At 48.7% G+C, this 21,106-nt stretch overlaps 1 protein-coding gene across 1 annotated transcript; it reads left to right on the top strand.

Annotated features, from left to right (window-relative positions):
• Positions 1–6,207: 6,207 nt before the first annotated feature.
• AGT (angiotensinogen) lies at positions 6,208–19,346 on the top strand. The gene is made up of 5 exons (XM_037820850.1): positions 6,208–6,359; positions 9,830–10,691; positions 15,663–15,930; positions 17,228–17,372; positions 18,191–19,346. Exons 2-5 carry the CDS (start codon positions 9,860–9,862, stop codon positions 18,380–18,382), a joined length of 1,437 nt encoding a protein of 478 aa, XP_037676778.1. The 5' UTR covers positions 6,208–6,359; positions 9,830–9,859; the 3' UTR covers positions 18,383–19,346.
• Positions 19,347–21,106: the final 1,760 nt, after the last annotated feature.

Below are 21,106 nucleotides of genomic sequence, written 5' to 3'. Positions count from 1 at the left end.
GCAAACTCATTACCACTCGGTATGAGCTGGGAGTTGAAAATCGCCTTCATTGTTTCTCAGAGGCAAAGGACTGCCCACTTCCCAATAATTAACGTTCTCACGGTCCACAGCACACGCACCTTCTTTCCCATCAGCCCTCTCACCTTTCCCAGACACGTTACATGGACTATTTATTTTTATTTTTAAAATAAATTTTTAAATAGTTTTTGGTGTATGATTGCAAGAATACATAGAGTCATTAGTGTTGAAAAAAAAAAACTTGGGAAAAAAATTCTGAAAATCCCAAAGAAGAAAATAAATCCTTGCCCCCAATCCTGCTATTTAATATTAACAACTTTTATTATTTTGCTTTATATTCTTCCCATCTCATTTTTGTATGGGAACATCACTGTATGTGTGTTTGGGGGGGTGGGGAGCTTTGGTACAGACAGGGAACATCCACAGACACCCCCCAGCTTCATACTTGCTGCCCCTTCTTCTGCCAGATATTGGCATGGCTGACTTTCTCTACAATTCCAAGTCTTTGTTCAGTGGCCACCTTCTCAATGATGTCTATGCTGTTCAGCCCTTTTGAAATTGCAACTCATCCCCTTCCCCTCTCCCACCCCATATTTCCAATCTTCCTTATCCTGCTCTATTTATTTTCCATAGCACTTACTGCCTTCTAGCATGTTCTATCATTTAGTTATTCATTTTATTTTTTGTTTAGTGTCTGTCTTTCCCTCACCCCCATGCAGATGAAAGCTTGGGGGACATGGATCTTTCTTTTGTTCACTGATGTATCCCAAGCACCTGAAACAGAGCTGAGTAGATATTTGTTGAGGGAATGAATGAATGAAATTCTGAAGGTTTAATGAGCTAAAATACTGAAAAATTGGGCACACAATCGGTGCTCAATAAATACTAGATTTTCACTTCTCCCCTTCTTGGCCCAGGCTGCTTCTTAATGCAGTTAAACAACTTGCATCTGATGATCTCTTGAGGAAAGGCCACCCCTAAGGTATGTGGTGCCCCAAGCAAATAATTTTTGTGGGCCCCTATTATTATAAACACTAATTTAAAAACATATTACAGAATTCATAGACCTCGGTGAGTTGGAGTGATTTTTTGATGAAGATTTAGAATAATGGGTAGAGAAGAAGTATCAGTGAATGTGTTTATTGTCCAATCAGTGAATGTAAAAATTCTTCATGGTGCCTGGGCCCCATCTCTTCCTGTTCTTTATTGTCAATTGCACCATTCTGGGATAATTGCATATCTGCTACAGTGGTTATGCCATAGCTCTGTTTGTATTGACACAATATAGAGCTCCTTGCCTGTGCAGTTCCTAGATACCATTAATTTAACACTGGGTTCATCATCACTCTTGACGCTGCATCATCCATCGAGCCACCCATGAAGACTGGACTCCAATAACTCCCACAAAGCTGTTCTTGTGCTTTGTTGATGATGGCCACAAATGCAAGTCTTACCTGTAGGTAAATGTGAATTATAATTCTTTTTCTGGTCATGTTAAATTTACTGTTTGGAATTTTTGTAGCATGAACGTAAAACAGCACATCTTCCAACCTTGACTTCTCTTGAGCTCTTTGGGCCATAATGGCTGCATTCCTAGAGTATGCTCTCTTTCAAAGTTGACCAAACCATGCCTTCTACATACTGACACCAGTGGGCAGGATAGGCAAGGCACTGAGTGAGAAGAGCAGTCTCATTCACCCAAGGAATGTCCCTCCCTCGACTGGCATGGTAGAAGACCAACATGTGGGGCACAATGTCACTAGGCTGAAATGAGGCAAGAGAGGGCATCTATCAAAGGGCCACTGACTAATGCAGCAAAGGTTTTGGAAAGGCAGCCACCCTGGAGGACTGTCTCACAAGTGACAAGGAGAGTGCAGAGGATGTGGGATGACCATCCTGGGTGCCTGAAGCAGGGGGCCCTCAGGAAGAAGGATGTCTACCACCACCATGTCACCTTTGGGTGCCGTAGAGCAGAGAGGACACCATGGAGCTCAGGCAGACACAAGCTGAGGCATGAGCCCACACACATGGCTCAAGCCCAAGAGTCAGCAGCAGACTGTGAGAGTCACCCAAAATGAGCACTCTGGTTGCCCAATCTTAGTGATTCAGTGAAAAACACACTGTGTCAGCCAGCGAGAGTGACCACCCACCTGGAACTGTGAGATGTTCTATAGAAATGGTCCTGGAGCTCCTCAGGCATCTGGTCAACCCCAAGTGTGGTGTGGGAGATGACTTGTGGGTTGGGGAGGGCACTGAAGGGGAGTAAAAGAACAGGAAACCACATGGGTCATGATCCAAGCTTGCAACACCCTGCCTGGATGGTGCTGCCCACCCCACCAGTCCTAGGCACCAGAGGAGAGTGTGGAAAATTTAGAGGAAGGTGCTCCAAAGCACAAAGCCCCCTGAGGCAAGGGACCCTGGCTTGCAAGTTCTAAGGACAGAACTGTCCTGAGCTCCCTTCCAGTTCCATGGGCCCTGATTTAACCCTCTCATGCCTTAGTTTACCCACTGTTGTTGGTCTGTTTGGAGATAATACAGTAAAACCTAATTACAATACAGATTTAGGGTTTGGGACTCCTCCTCCAAACTCTTCTAGTTTAATGAAAATGCATGCAGCAAGGTTTGTCTATAAAGTAGTTGCTCATCCTGCCTCTGGTGCTATTATCTCTGTGAAGCAGTTGTGTTCCTTTGGAGAGCTGTGCTAAGATTCATGATCAGAAATTAAACTTTAATTCCACATTAACAAGCACAATCTAAATTTCATTTGTGAGGTTCAAACCAAGTGCCCAATGGGAGGCGAGAAGCCAAATGGGTTTAATGGAGAGCACCTTTCTCAGCCTAAGATTCTCCACCCCACAGGATATATCATCCTCTCTGAGAATCAAGTTCTTGGAGTAGGTTGATGACAGAATCCCTGAGTTATAAGGTGCTCAAGGTCCCTTGGGGCAGCTGGTGGGCTTGTCTGGAAGCCAGGAAGGGTGCGGAGGAGAACCCAGGCTTCAGGAGGGAGACTGCTCAGAGGGGCATGGTTCCTGTGGCCAGTCATGTTCCTGGGAGAATCATGGAATGTTGGACCTGGAAGGAGCCGTGGAGACTGCCTGGTTCACTCCTCGTGGGGCATGCAATACCGCTCCCCCGGCTCACCCCGATTCTTCCTTTCTCAGACAAGTCTTTCCTGACCCCTCAGGCTAGATCAGGTTTCCTGATTCAAACATTCACAATTGCTCATTTCTCTTTTTCCAATTGCAAAGAGATAATTATTTGTGTAATCGTGTATTCACTCTGACTCCTTGCTAAACTGTAAGCTTCATGAAGGCAGAGGCATGAATTGTTCTCTGTTGTAACTCCAGAGCTTAACCCAGTGTTTGGCACATAGCAGGTTTTCAATAAATATTTGTTGAACAAATGAATAAATATAGTAAAAAGAGCACATGCTTGGGGGTCAGACATTCCTGGATTCACCATTTTCTATCTGGGTGACATTTAGAAAATTTGCTGAACCACTTTGGGCTTTGGTGTTCTCTGTCTTCTCTCATGGATATAGTAATATTTGTATCACAAAAAGATTGAGATTTATGTACCGGGCATCTGTGCACTTGGAATGTAGTAGCCCTCAATAAATGTTAATTCTTCCTTTCTTTTATTTTGGAGTTGTGAACAGAGTCTCGATCCTTTGTCTTCCTTTCATCAGCACGTTTCTTTAAAGAGGAGCTCACAATTCACATCGGCCTTTTCTCACCTCCCATTGACTTCTCAAATCCCAGACTGACTCTTTCTCTTACTTCCCAGAAGATGCTCTCCAGGTCACCAGTGACCTCTAACATGGTCTTTGACGAGTGGTAAAGAGTTGGTAAATGATTGATCTGGACTACTTTGGGTCAAGACATCTCAGCACAAATGGCTTTCAGCCATTATGACACATTGTCCAAAAGTTCTGTTCAGCCCCAGACTCCTCAATTGTCAAAACCATCCTCCCAGGTCTTCTGGAACACTGTCTATTTTTTTCTCGAACTTCCCCTCTGACCCCCTCCTGCTCTTTCGCATCCCCCGTCTCCTTAGATTTATCTCCCCTCTCCTTTTCTCATTTCTATGTGGGTAAAACATATCCACTCATAGTACTTGAAATATGCCTTACGTTTATTGCCTCCCAAACCTGCGTTTCCAGTCCAGAGTTCCCTCCTAAGCAGCAGACCTGTTTGCCCAGGTAATGGGTTCCCATAGATGACTTGAAAGAACCCATCCCAAATCAAATTCATTGTATCCCCTCTCCAGGGCTCTTGTACTTCCTGGGTCCCCCTCTTGGCTATGGGTTTCACCACTCTCTCAGGCCCCTGAGCTTGGCTTCTGATGCCAGCACTTTGCTCCATCATTCCTCCAACCTGCCTATCACAGTATCACTGTTAGAGTAATTTTTTTAAAAAATGAGGCCAAACCATGATTCTCCCCTGCTCAAACATCATCTCTCCCTTTGGGCCTTCATTTTCTACCTTCCTAGCATGGCATCCAAGGGCTTCTATTATCAGGCTCCAGGCTGCATCTTTCCTTTTGATATTACTCTCTTCACTTACCCTAGATCTGGGGCAGCCAGTAGGTTTCATCTTATGTGTCAACCCCAATTCCTTGAAGCTTTGTGTCCAGCGGACTCTTTGGGAAAGGCTGCCACGACTGGCTGACGCTGCCTTCCATGGGTTGCAGGCACTGGGATGGGATCAACATCACCAGGTATTTGCTATCATGGCCCTACCCTCTAGCCCTTGGGTCTGCTTCAAACAAGCCCCATATGTCCCTGCCTCTTTGTCATCACCATACAAGTGTCTACATCTGAAATACTGTTCTGCAACTTTGGAGTCCAACTGATTCATCCTTTTATGTTTGAATCAAATAACTTTTCTTCCTGACACCTTCCAACCTTTAACTAATTGCTCCTTTACACCATCTTTTTTTTTTTTTTTGCATTGCATTTTTTAAAATTCAATTTTATTGAGATATATTCACATACCATGCAGTCGTACAAAGTGTACAATCAATTGTTCACAGCACTATTATATAGTTGTGCGCTCATCACCAAAATTAATTTTTGAACATTTTTATTACCCCACACACACACAAATAATAAGAACAAAAATTAAAGTGAAAAAGAACAATTAAAGTAAAAAATAACACTGGGTGCCTTTTTTTTTTTTTTGTATTTTTCAATCTGGCTGCACTATTTTTATTCAGTGTAGTGGGGTGAGTAGGGTCCTCCCAAAATTCGTGTCCACTTGAACCTCAGAATATGACCTTTTGGAAATAGGGTCTTTGCAAATACAAGTAAGGTAAAGACCGAGATGCGATCATACTGGATCGGTGAGCCCTAAATTGAATGAGAGTGTCCTTCTAAGGGACAGAAAAGGACACACAGGACACAGAAGGCAAGGCCAGGGGAAGATGGGGGATAGAGAGTGCAATGATGCAGCCACAAGCCAAGGAGTGCCAGGGAGTGCCGGGAGCCAGCAGAAGCTCAGAGAGAGACCTGGAGCCATGCTCCCTCCAAGGCTCCAAAGCGAATGAACCCTGCTGACACCTTGATTTTGGAGTTCTGAGAGAATAAATTTCTATTATTTTAAGGCATTCAGTTTGTGGTAATTTGTTACAGCAGCCCTAGGAAACTAATGTATTTAGTCACTCTCTCCCCAGCTAAATTGTGAGCTTCTGTAAGGTGCTCTCTTGCTCCACTGAGTATTTCTGCCAAGGCCTATCAGGCCTATTAGGAGCAGGTGCTTGAGGGCTGGTTGGAGAACTGTAGGGCTGGCCGAGACCACATGTCCCTGAGCCTCAGGGTGGAGGTAGCTCCCAGGTCCCCTGACCAGCTCTCTTTCCAGCCTGCTGGCCCCACTATTGGGTGCTCCCTAATGCCCATCAGAAGCACCTCACCGGGGGAGCTCAGTCAGCACTGGGGTGTTTGACCTCAGGGCAGCCACACAGCAGGACGGAGAGGCTCATCCCACACCTGCCTGGCACACTCTGGGGTCCAGGAACAGCAGCCCCAGCTCCAGCAAGCTTCAGTAAATGTGTAACTTGACCCTGGACGGCTCATTCTGTTCAGCAGTGAAATTGTGCATTGATTGCTAGGACTTCCTGGAAGGAATCCCAGGGTGAGAGTGGCTGTTAGCGTCCTCCTAGTCAGAACTGGCTGCCTGCAGCCCCCACCCTCCCCGTCCAGTCTCCTGATGTGATCCCACCCTCCCCCCTGTTCTCAGAGCAGTCTGGGAACCGCTCCATCCCCACCCCTCAGATATAAATAGGGCCTCTGTGGCCCAGCCTGGGGAAGAGGCTCCTCGTTCCTGAGGACAAAGCAGAAGGTAAGTTAGCGCCCCCTCCCCACCACGCTTCTCTGGTTCCCTCCCCATGCCCTCTCAGCAGCAGCCCCCAGCCCAAGTTGTCTGGTTGTGGGAAGGGGACCAGGAGGCTCTGTGGTGAGGTGGGAAAGAGCAGCCTTGGCAGGGTGAGCTGTTGGAAGGGATAAAGCTAATGGCATCTGGGAGCAAGGACCAGGGGACGGTGAGGGGCCTGGGTCCCGCAGTGGGGCATTATTACTGAAAACAATGAAGACGAGACTCGAGACTCAAGACTTGCTCATGCCAGCCTGGCTCAGCCCCATCCTGATCTCACAAGGCGAATCACTCCTCCTAAGCAAGAGGGCTCCTGCTTCCTCTGAGCTGGAGCCGGGGGCTGGGGGTCCACAGGGAACTGGGCGGCAGGAGTGGAGTCGCCGTGGCCAAGAGTCCCCCAGGTCCGTCCCAGGTCAGAAGGAGTAGCAAGGCTTGTTGCAGCTGGCAGGGGCATGTGAGGGAGGGGCCCAGATCTTGGTCAGCTTACAGGGGTCCCACAGGGCCCTCCTCACCTCTTTCTTTGCTCCTTGGCTGTGTCATTGGGCTCCTTACTTTTATCTTCCTGAACCTCCTTTGCTCATCTATAAAATGGGACTAATACTAATAACGCCTGGCTTCCCTCTCTTGCGGGGCTGTGTTATAAATTAAAGGAGCTTGTATGTTGTGAAAGTGCTTTATAAAGTTTAAGCTAAACTAAAAATGCAAATTCTTGTTACTTTGTTCAAGAGGCAGCATAGATTGGGGCTTAGGAATACAGAGTATGAAGTCAGGGGGTCTGGGTTTGATTCCTAGTTCTGTCTCTTACTAGCTCTGTGACCTTGGGCAAGTCACTTAACCTCTGTGTTCCTCTGCAAGACAGCATTAATTAATTCATTTGGCCACTCTCTACCTTGTCTTTACGGTGTCTCAGGTGTTACTTTGCAAACATAGGAAGTATTAGTGAACAAAGGAAGCCAGAGCCCTGCCTTTGTGTGGCTTACATTCTAGTGAGACAGACGGGAAACACTAAGCATCATAAATAAGTGAATGATGTAGCAGGTTGAAAGGTGATTCGTGTCAAGGAAGGCTCAGTGAGAAGGCAAGGGATATTGTAAAGATTAGATGAGTTATATTGTGAGACTGTGAGATGCACATAGAACAGTGCCTGACAAAAGGCAAGCTAAGTGTTAGCTGGTAAAGATAAGCCTTAGCTGGTATCCTCACCATTATTATTAAACTACAGAGCCCAAAGAAGTAGGGAAACACAGAAGGAGGAGGCTGTTGAAGAGAGAACCCAAGGGGATGACTGAAGGAGGAAAACAACCCCAGGGAGTAAGCAGGTGGGGTTTGCTGCACCTGGTGTCCCCATTTATTTTCAGGACCCTGCTGCTCACTGATTTAGAATGGGCTTGGGTGGAAGCAGCAGATCACAATGGAGAACAAACAACAACTTCTGCCTTGAAATCATCCATGAAATGGCTTCCCCTGAGGTGTGCCTGCGAGTGCAGGAGCGGCTAAGTGGGAGGGAGCTGTGTTTATCTGCCTGGCCCAAACTGGGTCTGTCAGCGCCAGCTACTGCGGGATCTGTTCACAGGCTACCTCTGTTTGATTTGGCCATTTAGATTTAGGCCTCAACTGAAAACTTAGGCTTGGGAGGAGGCGGAGAGAGTTTCCTGTTCCATTTTCCCATTTTGTGTAGCTTTTTTTGTAAGATCAGGGGATAGAGTCAAATACCTTGTGAGGAGGACGTGGGGAGATTCTGGGGGTGGGTTAGGATGGAGAGATGGCTGAGAAATGGGGTGAAAGGGTCAGAGGAAAGGAGAATCGTTTCTCTGGCAATTATGCCCAGAAGACGGGAGCCCTGGATGACTAAAGTCCGCCGTCAAAAAGTGTCTTTGCCAATTTGATAGCTAGAGCAGAACACAATAGCGGATACACTCAACATTGAATGTGAGCCTGTGCAGGTTAGCAGATCCAGGGGAGGAAAACAAATTACAAACATACGGTGGGCTGGCTGGGTATGCATAGATATGCCAGGAAAAATACCTAGGAGTCATAGGGTCATGAAGTGACATTGCGCACAGAGGACCAGCCCCAGCAGGCTCTGTGGGGGTAGAGAGAGACCCCCAAGAGGCTCAGCGAGGTGGGGATGAGAGCACTAAGCAATGCCTTAGGACATGGTGCACATCTTCTAAAGGAAAACGAGGTTAGACGTAGTATACATTGTTCAGAATGGAATGAAGAATGGAATGAACTATCATCCCCACAAGTGAGAAGAGTCCAACCATGGAATAAGTTAGTGCGACAAGCAAACTAGTCTTCTTTTCCCGGGATCTCAGATTAGTTCCCATGCTCGCCGAGGTCTACCTTCCTCTTTGCAGGAGGGGAGGTGGAAGCAGAATCGCAGAGCGTTTGAAAGAGAAGGCTGCTGGGGATTCTCTAGTCCAGACATGGTGACCCACTTTTAGGGCGGAGGTTCTAAACCTTGGCTGCACATCAGAATCACGTGCAGAGATTAAAAAAAAAAATCTATACCTGGCCCCATCACAGGCCAATTAGATGCTCTGTGAGTGGGGCTGAGCAGGGATTTTTTTTTTTTTAACTGCCTAATGGGCACTACTATACCAACTAATATGCAGCTCAAGTAGAGAACTGGCTTTGGGGTTCGCGGCAGGTTGGGAACACTCGAATTTTGGTGTGAGCCAGAGGGGCTGACTTCAGCCTGCATGTGAAGACCCTGGGGGAGATGTAAGACAAAACAAAACAATGTGCCCAGAACACATCCCCGTGAATTTAATTAGCATCTCTAGGACTGAGATCAGGCCCTCCTAGTTTCTAAAGTTTCCCAGGTGAGTCTAGCTGGCAGCACGGTGGGGACCTACCGTGAAAGGAAAAGGAGATTTGAATTGTGTTTGTTACATACTTGCTGCAGGACCTTGGGGACATTTCTTCATGTCTCAGAACGTCCCTTTCTGTGCCCTTTCATGATTAGATAACATTATATATGGGGAAGGGATTTTGCGAACTGGTATCTATTATACAAAGACGAGATCTTTATTCTCACCTCACACACCTCGGCTGGGAAATGAGCTATTGGTTTCCTGGTTGGTTGCCCCGCCAACATGTAACATAGGAAAACCCTCTGTGCATGTTAGTCTGGTCTTCCAAACTGGCTTACAAGCTCCCTGGGGACAGGGACTGAGTCCTTTTCCACCTGGAACACACTTGGCTCTCTGGGAGGGGGGCAGAATTTACAGGTATAGGAATGTGGGTTTTCCTCTGGATCATGTAGATATTTTCCCAGGGAGGTTTAAATCCATTTCGTCTCTTCAATATTTATAGGAATGAATGAATTTCTCCTGGACTAAATGGTTGCAGGAAACATCAGGACAACTAATAGTCTGGCTGGGGGGGGGGTGTAAGAATCACTTACTAATCACCCTTTGCAAATGATGTTTCAGGGTCTGCAGAAGCGAGCGTCCCCATCAGAGATGGCTCCTGCCAGCGTGAGACTAGGGCTCACCATCCTTGGCCTCCTGGCCTGGGCTTCCCTGGCAGCCGGTGACCGGGTGTACATCCACCCCTTCCACCTCCTCACCTACAGCAAGAGCGACTGTGACAAGCTAGAGAAGCCCAATGTAGAGATGCCCAAAGACCCAACCTTCACATCCATCCCGATTCAGGCCAAGACGACCGCTGTGGATGAGGAGGCCCTGAGGGAGCAGCTGGTGATGGCCGTGGAGAACCTGGAGGATGAAGACAAGCATAGGGCCACGAGGGTTGGGATGCTGCTCAACTTTCTGGGCTTCCACATGTACAAGGTGCTGAGGGAGACGTGGAGCACGGCCAGCGGAGCCGCCCTCCTCTCCCCGACGGCTCTCTTTGGCACCCTGACCTCCTTCTACCTGGGCGCCTTGGGCCCCACAGGTGACAGATTACAGGCATTCCTTGGTGTCCCCGGTCAGGATCAGAGTTGCACATCCCGCTTGGATGGGCACAAGGTCCTCTCTGCGCTGCAGACCATCCAGGGCCTCCTCGTCGCCCAGGGTGGCGTGAGTGGCCACAGCCGGCTCCTCCTGTCCACGGTGGTGGGCCTGTTCACTGCCCCCAGCCTGCCACTGAAGCAGCCCTTTGTGCGGGGTCTGGCTCCCTTTGCCCGCGTCACCCTCCCACGCTCCCTGGACTTGTCCACGGACCCAGAGCTTGCTGCAGAGAAGATCAACAGGTTCATCCAGGCCGTGATGGGGTGGAAGATGAACATCCCCGTGACAGGGGACAGCCCAGACAGCACGCTGCAGTTCAACACCTACGTGCACTTCCAAGGTAAGGCCACACCCTCCGGGTCGACTCTGGCAATTCTCTGTCTTCGTGGAGTTAGCGTTGGGTGCGTGGGCTGAGCTCAACAGGGCCAGGAATTAGGGGGTGGGTGTGAAGATGTGACTGGAGGCCAACCTTGAAGAGAAACAGGCTAAAATTTCATGTTATGAAGAACACCCACTTAGAAGTCTGCATAGAAGTCTAAGAAAGCAGTATTTCACTCAGTTTTGAAAACTGAGCAACATACTGTTTTCGCAGACTTCTAGGTGGGTATTCTGCAGGAAGTGAGATTTCAGCCCAGGAAAATAGCATAGAATCAATGAAAGCAGTATTTCACTCAGTTTTCAAACCTGAGCAACATGGAGTTTCTCAGACTTCTAGAAGAGGGGCTGCCCCACTCGACTCCTTGGATAAGCATCTACTGAGCACCCCACTGCCCGCCCTACTATGTGCCAACTACTATGGTACAGACTTTTGCTTTCATTACTCAACTCTCTTTTTAATGAAGTGAGGAGTATCATTGTCTTTATTTATGGGTGAGGAAACAGAGACTCAGGAAACCAAAGTGACTTGTGCAAGATCACACAGTCACAAGTGGGCATCCTGGGATTCATACCTGTGTCAGGTGGCTTCTGCTCAGAAGGGAAAGGTTCATGTCCCTTAAGAAGAACAAGGATTTGGGTCTCTGCCCAATGCAGAAACTTAAATAACTCTCATATTGGGAGGGAGTATTACAAAAAGAAAAAAATCCTACTACAAAGCTTGTTCATTCATTCAGTATGTGACTATTGAGAAGTTATGACTTGCAAGAGTGTGAGCCAGGCACCACAGAGGAGGCTGGTAGCAATAAGCCCCAGGCCCTGACTAGGCTGCTTGTTGAAGTTCAAATGGGGAGATAAGACTTGGGGACAAATAGCTCTAATAGAGCTGCTAGGAAAAGTGCTCCAGGAGAGGTACCTGTGAATGGCTAAGAGTTTTCAGAGGAGGGAAGGCTTGCTCCAGGGTGGGAAGGGCAGGTCTCAGGAGGGGGTGAGGGCAGCAGGGCTGCGACAAAGAGGACAGGCATCTCAGACAGAGGGAACACTGAGGACAAAGGCAGCTAGGTTCATGGCGAGCACAGAGAACAGCGAGTGGCTTGGTTGAGCCAAAGCATAAAATGAGAGGAGGGGACCAGTGGAAGGAGGTTGGAAAGTGGGGATGGGGCCAGATTTTGAGAGACTGAATGTGCTGCTAGGAAGGTGGGAGTTAATTGCAGGGCGGGTTTTTGAGTGCCCAGAGGTCATCCTGGCGGCCTGTGTTGTGTGCTTTGGAGGCTGGGAGTGAAGTTTGAAGGTTAGGCAATAGTGCCTGCAAACTGTTTGGGAACACGAGCCTGTGAATTCATGGGGGGTGGGGGCAGAATACACATTGGTGAGGTTCAATCAAGAAGATGTGCAACCTTGTGGGGGACAAAGAGAGACGGAAGAAATTGAAAGATAGAACTGTGGAGACAGAGAGCGTTAACTAGAGCATGATAATTTTCTTGGTATTATAGTATCCTTGACGTCACTGTGACATAACAAAGTCTCATATCCCAACCCTGAGAGGACCAGAGTGCAGCCCAGGTCTGAGGGTGGCTGTAACGTCTGGGAAGAGTGGAGGGGGCACCTCTGGGCACAGCCCCCTGGCTCTAAGAGGAAGCCCATGAGGAGATTCACTGAGAAAGTAGGTGCCCCCTTCCCCCCACCACCACCAAAAAAAGCAAAGGCCAGAGAGCCACTGAGCAAAACAATGGAGTCTCATTTTGGAAAGTTGCCAATACATATGGTTCAGACTGTAGAGCTGGGAAAGAAGGGGTAAAAAGAGAAGGCGTAGAATAAAGCAAATCCTACTACAGACTCAGGAGACCTGGGAGTGAGCCCAGCCCCTGCTACTTTCCCATCTTGTGATCTCGATCAGTCTTTGGACCCTCCCTTGCTTCTGTTTCTGTCAAATGGACCTACAAATCCACTTCCTGCTGACTAGTTTGTCCATTTATGAAATTAGCAAGCCATCTCGAGTGCTTTAAGTTCCCCTTTAGCAATAATGTTCTATTCAAAGGGCCTCATTGCATAGTTGGATGTTTCTAACCAGCAAAGATGCAGGCATCTGGGAGCCGATGAGCCTCAGGGTGCCCTTTGGACAGTACTCACTTTCATCCTGAGCTCGGGGGACTGGCCCCGACAGGTTCCATGTCAACATCGGCTGACTTAACCTTTAGAGATTAACCTAACCTTTATCATGGTTTTAGGCATGATTCGTACTTTTCGGATGAGCAAACAGGAGACGGCAGCCATCTCCCTTTCAGATACTGACATGTTTTTCGAGGCAGCATCCTTTTTTTGTTGAGCACAAACTTAGCTTTGTTGGAGGAGAACAATTCAGTCCTTTTTTCTTTCAAACCAAAAAGCCTCCCCCAAGGCCCACTTGGAAGGAGCTGAAGTCCCTTTGGGGATCCGTGGGAGGGATTGCACATCGTGCTAAAACAGCCCTTCCGGGAGCTGCTCTTGTTTGCGGCCAAAGAACTTGGAGTATTAAGGGCGAGGGACATGTTGGAGTCTTCCACTCTGTTCTCAGAAAATCCAGTCAGTCCCTATTTCGATTTGCTAAAGCTGCCAGAATGCGGTATATCAGAAATGGGTTGGCTTTTCCAATGAGGGTTTATATTAGGTTGCAAATTTACAGTTCCAAGGCCATGAAAATGTATAAAGTAAGGCATCAAGAGGAGGATACCTTCTCTGAGGAAAGGCTGCTGGCATTCCGGGTGCCTCTGCTCACAGAAAGGCACATGGCGACGTCTGCTGGTCCTTCTGTCCTGGGTTCTGACTTCAGTAGCTTTCTCCAAAATGTCTAGGATCTTCCCTCTAAGCTTCTCTGAATTCTTTGAGTTTCATCTGTCTTTTATCCTCTCATAGAGGATTCCAGCAAGTGGATTAAGACTTACCTTGAGTGGAATGGATGACATCTCCATGAAAACAACCTAATCAAAAGGTCCCACCTAACACTAGTTCTGCCCCCACAGGGATGGATAAGAGAACACAGGCTTTTCTGGAGTGCATAACAGACTCCAACCAGCACAGTTCCTGATCGTGCGAAGAGGTGTTCAGCTCCTTTCTACCTGGAATAATATCCTTCCAGCTTCTCTGCCTCCCTTTCATTTTGGAGACCTCTGATTCAGTAAAAAGAAAGACCTGCCTTTTTAAAACCACCTCTGTTCCAACTCCCACGTGTCCTGTACCTGATGAGCCCATCTGTGATGGGTTTCTACTAACCTACACCTTACTCTCCTAGAAACAACCAAGGTGGACCTTTCAAGAGGAGGAGGAGTACTGCAGAGGGAGAGAATGTCCTGGGGTAATGGTTAGGGTAGAGGTTCAGCTTCTATAATAGAGAGACCCCAGATGACAGTGACCTCAACAAGACAGGTGGCTTATTTCTCCCATAACAGTCTGAGTTGGAGGCTGCTCTGCTTCTGCACTTTGACAAGGGGTCAGGCTATTCCTGTCTCCTCCTCTGCCATCCTAGTTCCCCGCCATGCCTACAGTCTGGCCAGGGGAAGCACGAAAGAGAGGGTGTGCTCCTTCCCTTTGAGGTCCCATGCACAGTTGCACATATCACTTCTGCTGAAATCCCGAGGGCCACCACTAAGCCACGTGTTTGCTGTGGCAGCAGGTCTACTAGACATGTAGTCTTTATTCCTGGAGGCCCTGTGCCTGGATATACATTCTAAGGCTTTGGGAAAGGGTGGATGGAGATCGGGGGACTGCCGCAGTTTCCGTCACAGCTGGTGCTGGACTCAGATAGAAAGGAGTGTGGGCAAACCGACGTTCCCAGCAGTGCTATGCACAATAGCCAATGGGTGGAAGCAACCCAAGTGTCCATCAACAGATAAATGCATCAACAAAATGTGGTGCCTCCACGTGCTGGAGTGCCAATCAGCCATGTAAAGGGAACAGAGTTCTGATACATGCCACAACAGGGGAACTTGAAGACACCATGTTGGGTGAAATAAGCCAGACACAAAAGGACAAATATTGTATGATTCCACTTACATGAACTACATAGAATAAGCAAATACATGAGATCAGAGAGTGGATGACAGGTTATTTGGGGTTGGGGCAGTTTCCAGCGGGCAAATGGGGAATTATTGCTTTTTGGTAACAGAGTTTCTGTTTGGGGTGATGAAAAAGTTTTGATAATGAATGGCGGTGATGGTAGGATAAGAGTGTGAATATAATTAATGCCACAAATTGATGCTTGGAAGTGGGTAAAATGGGAAATTTTATGTTGTACGTTACCACAATAAAAAAATTTTTAAATTAAAGTTTAAAAAAAAAAAAGTAAGTGCGGCAAAGCACAGGCTTTGGACTCAGACACATCTGGGACTGAATTTATTTGGTCAACTACTAGCCAGGTAAGTTCCTTAAATTCTCTGAGCCATGGTTTCCTTTGTGGGGCTTAAATGTGGTGCTAGATGTAAACTCTCAGGTGTAGTGCCTGCCACATGTAAGTCTTCAGCAAAAGGCTGAATTGTTATTATTGTTGTTGCTGTTATTCTAATGAATTCAAGATGGCTAGACTTTAGAGGAGGAAGCCCTGAAAGTGCACCCAGGGTTCTGGGCATGGAGCAGCTTTGTGCTGCAGCAAATGGAGAGCGGGCTGGGATGTGCTGGGGAAGAGAGGGTGAGGTGAGGAGGGGGGCGAGGACTGGCTTTCCTCACAAGGACCCATTTTCCTCTGTGGTGGGACTGAGGGGGAGGCTGCATTACCGCAGCAGGGGAGCTGGGGGAGTCAGAATTTGCCTGTCAACCTTCAGCTCTAAGTCCAACCCCCGCCCACATCCCCTGCCCCCTCCAGCCCCCACTGCCCCCACCCAGGGGCGCCCCCTCTCCTTGATCCCAGCTCTCCACCCTGGCCTCCGGCTGACCCCTCCCTGCTTGTCTCCTGTCTGGGTTTCAGGAAGAATGAAGGGGTTCTCCCTGCTGAAGGAGCCCCAGGAGTTCTGGGTGGACAACACCACCTCCGTGTCAGTCCCCATGCTCTCGGGGACTGGCACCTTCCAGCACTGGGACGACACCAAGAACAACTTCTCCGTGACGCGCGTGCCCCTCAGCAGGAATGCCTGGCTGCTGCTGATCCGGCCCTGGCGCAGCTCCGACCTGGAGACGGTGGAGTCCCTCACCTTCCAGTATGACTTCCTGGGCAGGATGAAGAATCTGCATCTCCGGTATGGCTCCCAGGAAGCGCCCTCAAACCTCTGTGTCTCTCCCTGGAAAGTGGGAGAACGGCTTCAGTCCTTCTGCCCAGAGATGAGGGTGGGGGTGGGGGCTGGGCGGATGAGCGGAGCATTTACTGAGCACTGGACATGGGCAGGGAAGGGCTCTTGGGCTCCCCAGGGTGATCCTGGGCTCCCCTGGGTGGCCTCGAGAGTTCACCCACACTGCCACTGCTTTTCTGGAGCAGAAGGTCCATCCGTCTGTCCATCCACCCATCCATCCATCCATCCATCCATCCACCCTCCCACCCAACGATCCATCTCTCTCTCCATTTATCATCTCTCTTTTTGGATGCAGATAAGGTAAAGGAGAGGAGAAAGCATTCATTTTCTGTGCTTATATTTACCCACCTGTTTCGGAAGGAGAGGAAACATTTCAATCTGCCCTCCGAGCAGGGGACGTTTTACACCCTCCACACATGTGCGTGTGCTCATGATCTGCAGCAGTCTCAGAGGGTGACTGATTTCCTGACAGTGAGGCCTGGGGGTGGAGCTTTCTCAGGGAGCCCTGGTGGTCATTAGCTCCTTCCCCCTTCTGTGACAGAAATAAAGCAACTCCCCTTCAGTAGAAGCAGCAGGAGCCTAGGTCTCACGGCCAGGTCAGTGGAGCTCATAAATCTGCTCCCAAGGTGGGTGTGAAGAGACATGTCACCAGGGCCCCCAGATGCCTCCTGATGTCAAGGTTTGTGTCACCAGAAACAGCTGTAGCTCTCAGGGCTGACAAAGGAAGGAAGAGGCAGACTGCTCTGTTTGAGGGCAAAGAGCAGATGTGTGTGAAGAGCCCGGCTTTGTGGGTTCCTCCCGCCACTTTCCCTGCCGTGGGTGTCTCAATCAAGGACAGAGAACCACTGAAAGGGAGTAAGACATCGTTTATTAGTTTAGAGAATAGCGTTTTTTAAGTTACCTAAGTAACACAGCCTCAACTCAGCCAACCTAAAAACAGAACAGAACAAAGAACAATTATTCACAACCAATCTCCTAGAGAGCATCACTATTCTATTTTGTGCAGCCTTCTCATTGGACTTTGAAGGACATGAAGGTTTTTAATTGTATTTGTTGACGAAAATGTTCTCAAGGGATCAGGCAACCTAGTGAGCAAAATGCCACTTGAATGAGACACGTGTGGGGGCACATACGCCATCTGGTTTCCGGGGTCCTTGCGACCCCTCGCTGTCAGTCTCCCCTGTGGCCTGGAGCCTTGCTGTGGGAGCCACCCCAGGGACCCCCTAACTGTGTGTCCCCTCCCCAGGGCCGTGCACCTGACCATGCCACAGCTGGTGCTGGAAGATTCCTACAACCTGCAGGACCTGCTCACCCTGGCCAAGCTGCCCACCCTGCTGGGCCCCGAAGCCAACTTGGGCAAAATAAGTGATGACAACCTCAGAGTTGGAAAGGTAGTGTGTGGGCCCCATGTGTCTGCCTGATGTCAGTTCTGGGTACTCATGGGGGGAAGGGAGAGTGAGGTGAGGGGGGAAGGGTCACAATGGGATGGACACAGAGGAAGCTGGGGGAGGGGGCCGGCAGGGGCAGGAGGGAGAGTGTAGTCTGACAGGTGTGCTCTAGGGGAGAGAGAGAAGGGACCAAGGGTTCTGGGGCTCACCAGTAACAGGTGGAGGCACCCAGCCCCTCTTCCCCATCTCCTGGGTGTGCTCCCTGGCTCTGCCCAGCCCGGCCTCACCTTTGGGATCCTCCCCAGATCCTCCAGCAGGCCCAGAACGAGGCAGAGGAGAGTCACCTTCTTAAATTTGGCATCTCTAGGTGCATCACTCTCCTTGCCCTAGTCCCGGCCCACATGGTATAGCTCCCTGCTGCAGGGAACCCCTGGGTAGTAGATATGCCATGGTCCAGCACCCTGGGATGCTCTAGATGCTGTGCTGGGTGCTGGGGAGAAAGGTGAGTCACCACGGTCCTGTCCTTAGAGAGCTCTGGGTGAAATGAGCAGAAGGAACCAAGTACTGGGGGCCCCACAGAGGGAGCAATTGGTTCTGCCAGGGCTGCTGAGGTGGAAGGTGGAGATGGGAGGGTTTGAACATCCCTCTAGGGAGGTGCGGTCACGTGAGCTGGGCCACGATGGATGAGTGAGTGTGGCTGTCCTGGCAGAGCAGAGGACACGCGCTCCTCCAGCCCTCAGTGCCCCTCAGCCACCCCTGGACCCCATCCCGCCCTCACCCCTCCTGCGGGAGGAGAGCCCCTAAGGCTTGGTGTTTTGCAGGTGCTGAATACCATTCTTTTTGAACTGAGAGCTGATGAAGGAGAGCAGCCCACAGAGCCCACCCAGCAGTCCGAGGGGGCTGAAGTCTTGGAGGTGAAGCTCAACAGTCCGTTCCTGTTTGCTGTTTTGGAGCAAGACTCGGCTGCCTTCCATTTCCTGGGCCGCGTGACCCACCCGCCAAGCACAGCGTGAGGCCGCGGTGTCAGCGGCCCTGCTTGGGGAAGGCCGCGATAAGGCCGTGAGGTGGGAGGCGCCCTGGAGCCCACTTCCCTTGCCATCCTGAGAGTTAGGCCGTCACTCTGAGCGCAGAGGCATCGGCGGATAGCAAACACTAATTTGCCACCACTGGTTTCTGCTTTTTCTTCTAATTTGTCAGCGTTGAGCCTGAAAGAAGTTTTTCCTTGGTAAAAGTGATGCTGTGCATAATGAGCAGCAGTAACCCATGGGGGCCTAAGCAGGCTTCCTAAGGCTGTCCCTTTCATTTTGGATAATGGGGGTGCGGAGCCAAGAGCCAGCATTTAGCTACTGTTCCGGAAAGAGTTTGAGCAGACTAACCTATTTTTGAAACCAAAAGTGTTTCCTTTTTAATTGAGATCAGAAATTGGGTTTCAAAACTAACATAATTTTTCATGACCTTGGGTTTATATTTAGTGTCTTGAATGTGAGACTATGCTCTATATTGTAGTCTCCACCATACTTTGGTTTGTGATTTTTGAAGAATTCATTTTGAAAAACACAGGCATCCAGAGTCATGTTAGATTAGAATGCAACACCATGGTTGATTACGCCTTGGGTAATTAATAAAGGTCCTGCAACAATAAACAAAAAAATATACATCTTTTCCTTAGTGGAATAACATAATTTAGCTGACAAACTGGATAAACGAAAGTGCTTTCAAGGATTCTGAGTCATGTTTTGGATGGAATTTCCATGGGAGGCCTGGGCCTGGCCTTCCCGCACATTGAGGAGGTGCGTTAGGTGACGCGTCTCTCTGGATGTGTCTGTTCATAAGCAGTAATAACCATCTGTGTGATGGAGACTCCTCACATGGCAACTGAAAAAGGGACTGGACACTTCTCAGAACCAGTGACATAGAATCGTATCATTCCTTATGTGAAGGTAGAGAAATAAATCTTCATAAGTAAATATTTGCAAATTACTTTTTATCTGTCAAGTGTCTCCACCTGTTCCCCTGGGTGGGATCAAACCTACACATTCTAAATCTTGGACAAAGCCTGATGAGGTGGTGGGTACCCAGCAGACCCACAGCTATTACATGATAACAATGGACAGGCTTCTTCATGTAGGTAAAGCGCTTTATCTCCCTTCCTTCCATAAATATTGAAATAAATGAGTAACGTATAATGTGTTGGCTACTGATAAGAGCCAAAAAGAGAAATACAACAGGGAAGAGAGTTAGGGAGTGTCCAGGGGTGGGGTGTGGAGTGGATGGTTTCAAAGACTACAAAGTTCTTTCATTTATTGACTTCATTGACATGAGCCAAAGAAATGTCTGTGTTCTGCTGGTAAGGGAACTGTGCTGTCCACTTCCCCCCTGCCTCAACCCTCACCACAGACTGAGCCCAATAGGGGCTGGGAGTCTGGACCTGAGAGCATGCATCGGGGACAGGTGGAAGGAGTCCACTTCTCCTGGACTCAAGAGGAGGTCCAAACCAGTGCAGACAACAGCACTGACATCCTTCAGATCTATGGTCAAGGCTCATGACAACATGCTCAGCTTCTCGTCTCACATCCTAAGTGTCTCTCTGTAACCTGGAACACATCTCCCGAGCTTCAATGACAAGGTGGGCAGCTGGTCCTTCCCACCACGGTGGGGGTGAACCAGTCTGAAAGGCTTATGTCATCCTGCTCTAACGTGGCCAGGCACGTGGAAAACAGCAAGGTGCAGTGGTTGGGAGTATGAGTTCCAGAGATAGACTTGAATCTCACCATCGCCACTAACTGTGTTACATAGCCTCTCCAGGCCTTATTGCCCTCGTTTGTAAAATGGGAAAGGCTTAAATGAATAAATAAGAAGCACTATTATGACAATGGTACTCAGTACATAAAAGAGCTGACAACCACTCCATCCATAAGTCCTGGAGGCACAATAGCAATGGAGATGTATACTCATGAGCAACCTTGACTTGCTCGGGTACAACTTCAAGACTTCATCATCAGGAATCTTTCAAGGCTGCTCCCCCATGTCTCAGACTCTGCGAAAAATACTTGTCTTTGGTTACAGTCTTCAAGAGGGTGACACTGATGCTCCAAGTTACTCGTTCAAGAGATCCACTGACCTTACAAGGCCCTGCTGGTACTGGGGAGCAGGGCTGGTGAAATGTCCCAGAGAATCTTCCGGGAAGGGCCTCAACTTTTCAGCCCCCATTGGTATATACACCTATCTTGCTTTTAAAGCAAAAGATGGAGATTTCTGCCAATGGATCCTCTTAGGTCCTGGGAGCCTTTGCCTCTCTTATTCCCCTCTCCCTTTGTTCAGGTCAGCTCCCCTGCTCTGGACTGAGTACGGAGCCCCTGGAAGATGGAGCATGTAGGAAGGAGGCTCTGCAGCTCTGATCCATGTGGCCTGTCATCTCCTTACAGAGAGCAAATGAACCTGAGCAAGGTGTGCACATTCCCCAGAAACAGCCAAACCTCATGGTCGGCAAGATCAACATCCACTTCTGATGGGATCAGTATATCACAGCAGTTATACTTCGTTGCTTTGTTATGTTCAATAGACTGCAGTTCAGAGATTCTGCTCCCTCACCAAAGTATTTCAATGAATTGTTAGTGCTGACCAGTCCCCTTTGTTCACACAATATTAGGGATTCTGTTCACTATAATAATCCCTATAGTTCTTTCATCATAATTCACCTATCATCATTTCTATTTGGGTTTACGCTTTAGTTGCAC

This window comes from Choloepus didactylus, chromosome 2, assembly GCF_015220235.1.
Source record: "Choloepus didactylus isolate mChoDid1 chromosome 2, mChoDid1.pri, whole genome shotgun sequence".
Taxonomy (NCBI): Eukaryota; Metazoa; Chordata; class Mammalia; order Pilosa; family Megalonychidae; genus Choloepus; species Choloepus didactylus.
Note: the sequence above shows the minus strand (reverse complement) of the source record. Positions and strands in the feature narration are given on the sequence as shown.